The sequence below is a fragment of the Coptis chinensis genome, chromosome 7 (genome assembly GCF_015680905.1).
Source record: "Coptis chinensis isolate HL-2020 chromosome 7, ASM1568090v1, whole genome shotgun sequence".
Classification (NCBI taxonomy): Eukaryota; Viridiplantae; Streptophyta; class Magnoliopsida; order Ranunculales; family Ranunculaceae; genus Coptis; species Coptis chinensis.
The window spans coordinates 10,436,583-10,446,719 of NC_141462.1; the positions used below are offsets into that span (position 1 = coordinate 10,436,583).

General features: G+C 37.2%; 2 protein-coding genes across 4 annotated transcripts; both read right to left on the reverse strand.

Moving 5' to 3' along the window:
* Window positions 1–1,428: 1,428 nt before the first annotated feature.
* Window positions 1,429–4,368, reverse strand: LOC147485937 (thylakoid lumenal P17.1 protein). 2 transcript variants are annotated; one of them, XM_086572332.1, is made up of 4 exons: window positions 3,897–4,360; window positions 3,775–3,811; window positions 2,497–2,580; window positions 1,429–1,766 (listed from the first exon to the last, which is right to left on the reverse strand). In XM_086572332.1, exons 1-4 carry the CDS (start codon window positions 4,230–4,232, stop codon window positions 1,714–1,716), a joined length of 510 nt encoding a protein of 169 aa, XP_086428458.1. In that variant the 5' UTR covers window positions 4,233–4,360; the 3' UTR covers window positions 1,429–1,713. The 2 variants fall into 2 exon arrangements, with proteins under 2 accessions (XP_086428458.1, XP_086428459.1); XM_086572333.1 differs by having other exon boundaries at window positions 1,562–1,739; window positions 3,897–4,368.
* Window positions 4,369–5,386: 1,018 nt separating this feature from the next.
* Window positions 5,387–9,073, reverse strand: LOC147485938 (SPX (SYG1/Pho81/XPR1) domain-containing protein / zinc finger (C3HC4-type RING finger) protein-like protein). 2 transcript variants are annotated; one of them, XR_015201894.1, is made up of 7 exons: window positions 8,711–9,056; window positions 7,656–7,900; window positions 7,306–7,554; window positions 7,073–7,210; window positions 6,491–6,726; window positions 5,939–5,997; window positions 5,440–5,843 (listed from the first exon to the last, which is right to left on the reverse strand). XR_015201894.1 is itself a non-coding variant. In XM_086572331.1 (6 exons), exons 1-6 carry the CDS (start codon window positions 8,925–8,927, stop codon window positions 5,738–5,740), a joined length of 1,014 nt encoding a protein of 337 aa, XP_086428457.1. In that variant the 5' UTR covers window positions 8,928–9,073; the 3' UTR covers window positions 5,387–5,737. The 2 variants fall into 2 exon arrangements, 1 of the variants encoding a protein (XP_086428457.1); XM_086572331.1 differs by lacking the exon at window positions 6,491–6,726 and having other exon boundaries at window positions 5,387–5,843; window positions 8,711–9,073.
* Between the last annotated feature and the right edge of the window lie 1,064 nt (window positions 9,074–10,137).

Sequence of the window (10,137 nt, forward strand, 5' to 3'; positions counted from 1 at the left end):
CCAATTTTGTAACTTTATTATTATATATAATATTCACATTTTGTTTGTAAAAAAAAAAAAAAAAAAAAAAAAAAAAAAAGATTCATCCTCCTTTTATTGATTTGGTTTGTCTCTCCATTTTCCTCGTTGAGACGTTATGTAATAATGATTTGAGCTTTTGCTCTCCTTTCCTTTTATGATGCACGTTTATGTTTGGCTCTTGAGATGGATGTTCATTACAATCTGTTTAACTCCTTGTGCTATAAATGAATGTTTTAATTGTGCTCGAATTGATTTCTGTTTATAGAGATTTTATGTGTGCCTATGTAGGGGTGGCAATGGGTCGTGTTGGGTCGGGTTCATGTCGTGTCATACTCGGGTCACGTGTTAGGAGAGCAAACCCAAACTCGACCCAATTACTAATCGTGTCAAGTTTGTCAAACCCAAAACCCAACCCGCATATGTAACGGGTTACCCAACAGGTGACCCGTTAAGCCAGCGGGTCAATTTTGGATCGGGTTAACAGATAACCCGTAAGTTCTATTTTTTTTTTTTGGATAAAGAATATTTATTAATCTAAATAATAAAAGAACTTGCAAAAGTGTGCAGAGTTGTTGAAGCACATGCATATGCTGAACGCCTGAACCAAACAAGTGAAACAACCTGTTAGCCAAACAAAAAACATAACCAAACTAGAAACAACAACCATGCATGTCCAGTTTATCCATTTTGCTACCTCGTGGGCAAACCTATTATTAAATAAATGCAAATATTATTGTGACTTTGGAAATTCTTTTGTTCTTTTTATATAATTAAGACTAGGATAAGGGTTCAATGTTAATGTAATGCGTGATAATATATTTTATTAAATGAATCTATAATATTCTATATGCTGGATTGTCGGCTTATCTTTCTAAATCTAATTGATCATTTTCTGTTTAGTATTTTTTTTTAGGTAATTGGGATTATGAGATTTAATAAAATTCGGAAACATATATGTTTAAGGACTTAAAACAGGTCATACAGGTCACGGGTTGATAACCCGACCCATTGGACTCGGGAACTAATCGGGTATACTAACGGGTTACCCAGGTTAACATGTGTGACCCTAACCCAACCCATTTATTTGACGAGTTTGGCGGGTCAACTCTTAAATGACCCAAAAACCTTTTTTTCCAACCCAAACCCACTAATTTCGTGTTGGATTCGTGTCGGGTTAGCGGGTCATTTAAGAGTTGTGACCCGCTAAACTTAGTGTGACTTCGTGTGCGACCTGTTGCTCTTGGAGTAAACTTAGATTATAGGTCGTATGTTAGACCTGTGATTAGACTTTGGACACTGGACATGTGGACAGTAGTGATTGGTTGAGAGCGTAAACAGAGAGCCATAAATTATAGCGAGATAAAGGTTAATGAGGTCAGTGAACACAAAATCTCAGACCAACAAATCTGTCAAAAAATCTATAAGATCAAATTAGTGAGTACTTAATTACTAGATGCCAGTTAGCACCATAGCCATCTAAATATAACATTATTAATTACATTTTTTTTTTCTATACTCATCCGTCAATATTCTTAATCTCCAAACAGATGCTCGGGAGATCAAGAATCTGACTCAATGAAAAAGAACAAACCAGGATTTGACAGAGACAGCCAAGACGTCTGTACATTTCTTTACATAATTCTCATCGAATAATCGGAAATTTGGAGGATGAAAATGGTCTGAACTTAGGTCTCATAGCCGCCTTGAATATCCAGAACCTGCACACTTCTTACAGAGTATCATCCCTAGACGGAGAAACAGTTACCAAAATAATTAGATGAATATTGAATGCAACTAACTACAAAAGTTATTTTATAAGTTGACTGAAAGTAGATTAGCAATAGAATGAAAATACAAAAATAACAAATTTTACTAATATTAAGTGACACTTAATTAGGGTGTAGGAGATGTTCGAAGTTGGAAAAGTCGTAGAAATATATAGAGTTAATAAGTAGCATCCGGTTCTGCTCATCATGTCTCCTGGGGCAACAGTGAGGCACAATAGCAAGAACCTATTAGGAACCTATCTCATACGAGAAACAGCTTCAGAGATGTGCCAATCATAACCAATAATCACTATGATGAGGAAAGACTATAGTTTGATTTGTGGATATTTAACAAGTAAATAAGTCCACAATCAGGCAGTTCACACCCTGTTTTGAGGGGTTGAACGCATCACTGCAAAACTGAAGAAGATGTGGTCATGTGGATGCACGGTAAAGAAAGTGAACATTCTGTATTGTAACCAATTTGATATAAAACATAGATAATAAAATAAAAATAAAAATAAAATAAATAATATTGACATTCATAATAATAAAAAATGTCAAGTTCATCCATGGCCAAGGATATCATACTGCTCATGCCAAGCGATTTTGTGATTTGTTCTTTTGTAGTGCTAAAAAACCGGTTTGAAAGACAGTCATTAGGGTGCAAATCTAAGGCAAACAACTACAGAAGCCCTGCAAAACGTACCTGCACCCTTGCATACTCGACAGTCTATCAGTCCAGCTTCTTGCTTCATCTTTCCGTCATTACAAAAAACACATTTTGTTCCGCCTAGTCCACCATATAAGAAGAAAACATTCCTTTAAGAATCGACACAAATACAAAAGCTATAACTAAAAGTGTGGAATTTCTGCTTGTATATGTGTGGCTTTGTGTTATACCGACCATGTCGTGCTCATGGTCTATTATTGACTGCCATTGAACATTTGAATCCTCAATGCAAAACAACCTTCACTAGATAAGCAAAATGGGACAGAAAGCTATATAATATAAATTATGTTTTAGACAAAGCTAACAGTAGTAATTGTTTAAAAAGATAAAAATTATTCATTTGAGATCTTTACAAATCCTCTAAAGAAAGCCTAACTCGCATAATTCCAGTGATAGCTGTTTTAACTTCTAAGATTATTGTTTTTATTATTTTTTCTTCCAATTGAACTATTGAAGTCTATATTAGGTCCATTTGAACCTTTAAGGCTAAGTCCAATGGTGAGGCAAAACACCAAATATCACGGAAATTTTGATCTAATGGTGCATCAAAACGCTAACCCGCCAACGCTATCGGTATAAGTTCAGTTTATCTATCTATAGCGCCAGTTTTAACGAGATAACGTCAAGTCGGGTAGAATAAATCTAAGCCACACGCCACACTGTGTGGCGGCTAGATTTTTTTTTTCAAATCTTTTTTTCCCACACGCCTTTGAGAATGGTGGCTAGAGAGTGGAGAGTCCAAAAAAAAAAAAAAAATCCCCATTGGTACTGGCGGCTGTCAAAAATACCATTGGTTTTGGAAATGCTAACTCTCTAACACCATGCACTATACTATTGTGGTTTGGTGGAATAGCACCAAACCATTGGACTTAGCCTAAAGGGGAAACTAAACTGCAAATCATTCAAAAAAAGATCAACTTGAATATTTAGTGTCCTTTCACTCATATTGTAAAACTGCATTTATGAGCATATTGTATCAGCTTTTACGCATATGTATTGCAACAACTTTTACAGGTAATGCATTTTAAATTTGCACATTGTCCCTCACATTCAGATAAAAATTGAAATAGAAGTTTTAGACTTTTAACATTCATCAGTTAAAAGGACCATTATCGTTCTATAAAATTATGAAATAACAACAATGTCTTATATAATTCATGTAGTTTTCAATTTTCCACACAACATTTAAACATTCTCACTTTTTTTAATACCAACTGTTATGCGAACTTGCGAAGAGACAAGACAAGAATGTACCATTTCCAGCACACTTGGCACAAGGAACAGGATCTCCCTACAAAAATAAGATAACCCCATCACTTAATTGACAAAGTTTTATAACACTAATAAACTTTACAAATTCCTCCGAAAAAAAATACCTTCAAACCCAAGAAGAGAGACAGAGCAATGGCAGCCAGGACACTAACAGTAACAATAAACGTTTGAGTATCAACAGGTCTATCGAATCCACCCAAGAGAAAAATGGGGTGGAATAGAAGCTTTGGTTGATGGCAATTGTGTCTTGGAACAGAGCATTTTGAAAGTTCTTGTTGGTTTTTTCCGGTTTGTTTAAGAAGAGAGTGAGTTTTAATGGTGCTGAAAGAGAACTGAACAGGTGATGGAGAGAAAGAAGAAGAAGATGGTGATGAGAGGGAAGAGAGGTTATGAGGAGAGCAACAGAGAGTCACCATGGATAGAATATATGAGGAGCTCATAAAGCCACTCTCATACTACTGTTTTTTTCAGACATTGTGGGAAACTTGAATGGAGAATGTTATGGTGGACTTAATTGCATGTTATTTAGATGGAGTCTTGGCTACTAAAGATGGATCATGATGAGTGTGGACCTTGTTATTGATGATTATTGATTTTTATCTATACCATAAGACTAAGGTTAGAGATCAAGCACATAATTTGTAATGTTTCTGTGACTGGAGTGATGGATTGAAATTGGTTGGCCTCTAGTTGTTGCACGGTTGCCCCCTGTGAGTCTGTGACTATCCCTATCCAGCTCAACATAACACACAAATATTTAAACCGTGCAAATAACACAAAAACAATATAGGTGCATGGTGGAATGGCTACACATCACAGAACATTTCTGAAATTTCCTGGGGCAATCCAGGTAAAGCGAGTTCTTGAAGAAACTGAATTTAACTCTGGCAATAAGGCTTACTGAACCAGATCCACAAATGATAACATCATATTGGACAAAATCTTACACTAACTATTTTGGTACAGTTTTACATTTTACCTCCTCTAGACTTAAACGAAGACACCCAGACCCATTCATATTAAGACTGTTATTCCAAGTTTCCAACAGAGCTGACCTAACAATATGCTTGCAATTCCTGCTTGATACAGAGAAGAACCCAAACCCAAATCTTCAGTACCATGATCTACTTCTACACTTGGTTATCACAATTCACAGTACACACCGAGTCCGAGACCATCATGATCTTATGGGTTCTGACTTCTGACAACTAGTACAATTTTTTTGTTGACAAATGTAAACTCTGACATACTAATAGGACATCAAACTCCAACGGACATAGTTTTAGCATTTTGATTTAAACCATAACAAACAGTTTGGCATTTGGAGGTAGACTTGGACCTTCGTTTTCTTTTTGGGGACCTGATCCTAATCAACTTTTCCTTAATCATCTTAGGATCCCTCCTTACTGGGGTCATCTTCCCTTTGCTTGTAACAACAACGAAAACGAAAATAATGTTAGTATTAATTTGTAAAAGAAGTGTCATCAACATGATAGCACTCTGCTAGTGTTTACATCCAGTGGCAACAGTTGGTACGTAAGGAAATAATGCCTCAATATAATACAGAAACCTTATAAAAAGCCACCAACAGTCATTGAGCGGGAACATGCACTTCGATTAATGAAATCTTTAATGAATCTAGGGACACACGCGCAAAAAAAATAAAATAAAAATAAATTTGCGTTCATATATATATACGGACAAAAAAACATTTAGCGTTTTTAAACACTCGATAGCTTATTATCTAATGAGTTCTCCAGAACACCTAAGAGAAAACCAGCAACTCCACCGTAAGATTGAAGATCAAAGGAGATATTGTATATAAAAGCTAGCTCTCTAACAACCACATAGATACGAGCAGTCATCTCCCTGATTGTTTCAGCTTTCAACAATTATTAACGTCCATATTTTTGCCGACTTCAACACTTGAATAGGAGCATTCAGGTTAAAATCCAAGCACAAACCTGGCTTGCGAGTCCCAATACTGTTTAGATTGCTTTATTGTCTCCGCACGTTCTGCATGTGCCCTCTCTTTCCAATACTCTCGACACCTGAAAAATGAAGTGTTAGTAAGATCTAAGTCTCACCTACCTAAGGGGGAAAAAAAGTTTTGAAAGAGAAAGAACCTCTGGCTTCTTTGCTTTACCTGTTTTTCAATAGCAGATCCAATTCTACCATGTGTACCGCATTGGCATATACTCCAACCTGCATATAAACAACAAGAGAATCAGAGTGATCAAACACACTCTAAGTAGACGAATTTTATGCAAGAGCACAACCTGAAATCATGAAATAGCTAATTTTGATTTAATGCTGCAACTATGTGTTGATAAAAATATTTAATCTGATGTCAAGGAAGAGGAGAAGACAGAAAATAAAGTGACAAAATGGAAATGGCCAAGTGTTTGGAGTATAATTTTGGATGTTAAGATAAGGAATCAAAGCAACATACAATGTTAATGGGAAATGTGAAAGGACAATCGTAGCTATTGGAGCACCTTGGACCTGCTATTTGTTATCATTTTATCAATGGTTGGTGGAATTTATTAACATGCTCAAATAATAATGCCCACTGACCTCAATGTTTTAATTATCAGTGAAAGTTTTGACTCGCATTACCCCTTGTACAATTCTAAGGCATGTACATCAGATAACTCTCAAATAGTTTCTTAGGAGCATATTAGAGATTTCTTCTTACTTGAGTTGTTGAGTGCCTGATAATTTGGCCTTTGCTCAATATTAAGGATAGGGCACTAAACCTTTGCATCTTATGTATACTATGCCCAAACGACCTCCAAATCTAACTCAAGTTATCCCCTTCCCCTCGTAAGTGATAAGATGAACATGAATTGTAGTAATATGGCACGGGTTCAAGTGGTCAGGACCCATTTCCATCTACAAGGGGGCAACTAACTCCCAATAGCATAAGCATACCTGGCAACACCAACAAGCGAGGTATACATTAGAAGCCATGTTGCTGCACTCTGCTTTCACCTTTTGTTTTCATTTCTTTGACAATAAGTTTCATTCAAAGGGAAAACAGACAGATATATGGAAGAAAACGTTCTTCCAGGAGATGTGAGAATTTTTTTGATAATTCAAGAGATGCTCCACTATTTTTGAAGATGCCCAACTATTTTCACAGGGTAGAACACATTAACTAAAGAGCTTCCTATAATTACAACCGCCATGGAGAAGACAAGAAAAGGGAACCTTCCCCCTCTCAAGATGTGTCTTTAAAATACATATTTGAAAGAAGAGTACTTCAACCCAAACTTACCTCTCTACAAACAGGACACTTTGTATCCGGTTCTGCTTCTTTAAGTCCATCAAATACCATTACAGAAGCTGCAGAACAGGCACATGCTTTACAGAAGAGATGACCACAGCCCAAAGCATAAGAGTTGAATACAGTATCCTGTGATTCAATAAGAAAAGAAATACAATTGAACAATATAACAAAGCCTTCAAGTACCATTCTCTTAAAAAATGCAAAGGAAATTAATATCTCACCAAGCAAATGGCGCACTTCAGACTATACTCCAACTTCAAGGAATCTGAAATTAACAGTGTCATCACAGGCTGATCTGAAGTGAGATCACAAGAGAACTGATTGGAAAATACTCCAGAGTCTCCACCATTATTAACATTGAAATTTATATAGAATGCACCCAATTCTATGAGCCAAGGTGATTGCAAAAGCTCGATGTGCTCGGCCCGCATCTTAGTTCTAAAGTTTCTGCCATTTATAGAGCTATGCACCTGTTGAAGAATAAGGGAGAACCTTGTTAGGCCTTATTCATCACATCTTATCAAAATTCACACAACACAACATATAAACATCATCCTCCTCTGCTTCTTACCTTATCATACTTTTTGAGAATTTTTCGCATGGCTACTGCATTCATTGTAACATACTCAATCAACATCCGAACTTGGTAAGCCATGAGTTCTTTATCATTTGTGAAACAATGCCGCAGGCGCAACATGTACCTCTGCACACCATTGGAAATATGAAGATGGAGGAGACGCCTTACTCTTGAACTAAAATAGCCAGCTATGTCTGAAGCCTCTTTTATCAGCTCAGAAAAGAACTTCTGATCACACACTACAAGATAAACGTTTATTACATTCTAACAACCAGCAAAACAAGCTTAAAAAACAAATAAGAAATGAAGTTTCCGAAAAGTAAAGATAAATGTTAAACTGCATAAATCCGAAAGCTTTGTTTCATTGGTAAATATTAGGTTTTCATCAAACCAAACAGAACGAAAAAGTACGTTGAGATAATATTCAAGAACAAAGACAAACAACAAATAACCAAACAGACAACTACGAAGGCACTAAGTTCTCCCTGAAACCTCAAGTCTGTCAACATGAAATGGACGTACTCTGGCCTAAAAATATTGCTCAAGCTAAACCTTTTGAACAGAAAAAAAACCTTGTTACTAGACAAGTGGAGTTAATGTCAGTTGATGAGCTGAGACACAACGACATACAGAATACAGTACATCGATCTTGGCAGAAGGGGGGTTATGCGGACAAAAACCATGTTGGTTGGTTTCTGTCTGTCTGTCCTCATCTCTTCTGTTATTTCTCTTCGTCCCTCTCCCTCTCCACGCACTCTAAATCTCCACTCCTCCCTCTCCGCTCACGCCCCCACTGCTTAGCAGTATACTAGTAAACTCAAAGATAACCTGAGTACCTGTCTACCTGGCATACATAACCATCTATTTAAGGTACATTTGATAAAGCCAAAAATGCAATTATCTTGCTTTAGTCATACGAAACAGGATATTGACGTAAAGCAAGAAACTGTTTAGAACTTTACCAAAATAAAAAAGTGTTTATTAGAAAGCTTAACCAATCAACCTATAGTTTACTTAAAGAAAATAGACAAGTAAAATAAAAAACATACCTGGACAAGATTCATACTGGAAGTAGTGTGTTAACGCACGACCATCGTCGTCCACTTTTGTTGATTCTGAGTCGTTACAAGAATCTTGAAGCGCTTTGCAGTTACGACAACTCTTTAAAACTTTCTTCAACTGTTTGTATTCGACGTGGTAACACTTGTCCAAAAAACCTACTTGATCTCCGTTGAGATATTCCGTAAACGTTTCTCCAAACTTCATATCTCGTTTATCTGAAAGAACAACAAACGATGAGTTTTTAGAGATTCACGTAAAAAGAGAGTTTGACTCCTTTTAAATGTGAGAGGAAACCGCGCTCTGTGGTTGGGTCTACAACTGGCTTTTTGGGCGGCTAATTAATTTCCACTGAGGAATTTTATGCGAATATTTCGTAAAATATTCGTTTCTTATACAGTGTTACAGTGGTACTGTTTAAGAATAACCAACCTCACCAATTCACCAATCACCACTCTAATCAAAGTCAAGCTAATGACATTTATTGTGTATCAATATAACATAGGACTGGTTTTGGGAAAAGCTATGTGGTGGCTGAGATTTAATCTCATGCTCCTCCAGATTAGTATTCTCAAAAAAGAAATTCTATATTGAATCAAACACTTACTAGATAGATTAGTATTCTCAAAAAAGAAATTTTATTCTCTTCTATATATATATTGTATGAACCTAAAAGATCTCTTACAAGAAACTAGTATTCATTGTAGAAACACAAATGTATCAACCTCCTATACTCTTTCCTTTTTTTTTTTTTTTTTCCCTTTCTTTCTAGGTTTACTGTTCCCTTTTATTCCTCCCCCTCTCTCTCCATCCGTCGATCCCCTTTCAATCCTCTTGTTAGCTCTCTCACACCTGTCCACCTAGGGTTCTGCAGCCTCGATCCCATGCACCCCCTTTCTTCTTTCTTACCTTGCACTCACTTTGACCCGGTCACCCCCTGGGTCCCTTGCACGTGCGTGGCTCACGCTCTTCTAGAAGGCTACAGACTTGCTTCAGTGTTTCACGTTCTCCACTCCTTATTTCACTTCGGGCCCTCGGTCATATCATCTCCTTGGTCCCAAATTTAGTTGATACAGATGCCCCCTCTTGGCCCTCGGATCTTAAGGGTTCCGCGGGCAGAGACTCACTAGCTGGCCATGTGCAGAGTCGTCCCATCAGGGGTCTCTTGTTCACTATCACCTCATTATCTCTTCTGACATCCATGATCATGCTTCTGCATCGGACTTTGAACCTGTGAACATGTGTCCTTAGGCACATGCCCCCCTTCGGCGCACGCGTAGCCACTTCTATCTCTTCGATTTCTGTGCGGACAAGTGTCTCCTTTCCTATGGTCCCTTCCCCTGCCACGTGTCATCACTATCCTCTTTTGCCCTGGTCTCTTAATATCCCGCCCAAAAGACCCCTAACGTAATCCCTC

Coding starts and splice junctions, on each gene's coding strand:
- LOC147485937 (XM_086572332.1), bottom strand. CDS start 4,232: ATGAGCTCCTCATATATTCTATCCATGGTGACTCTCTGTTGCTCTCCT. Junction 3,812..3,896: donor CTCTCTTCTTGGGTTTGAAG/GTATTTTTTTTC, acceptor TTATTTTTGTAG/GGAGATCCTGTTCCTTGTGC. Junction 2,581..3,774: donor TGCCAAGTGTGCTGGAAATG/GTACATTCTTGT, acceptor ATGGTGGACTAG/GCGGAACAAAATGTGTTTTT.
- LOC147485938 (XM_086572331.1), bottom strand. CDS start 8,927: ATGAAGTTTGGAGAAACGTTTACGGAATATCTCAACGGAGATCAAGTA. Junction 7,211..7,305: donor TGAAGTGCGCCATTTGCTTG/GTGAGATATTAA, acceptor ATTGAATCACAG/GATACTGTATTCAACTCTTA. Junction 5,844..5,938: donor GATCTGCTATTGAAAAACAG/GTAAAGCAAAGA, acceptor TTCATTTTTCAG/GTGTCGAGAGTATTGGAAAG.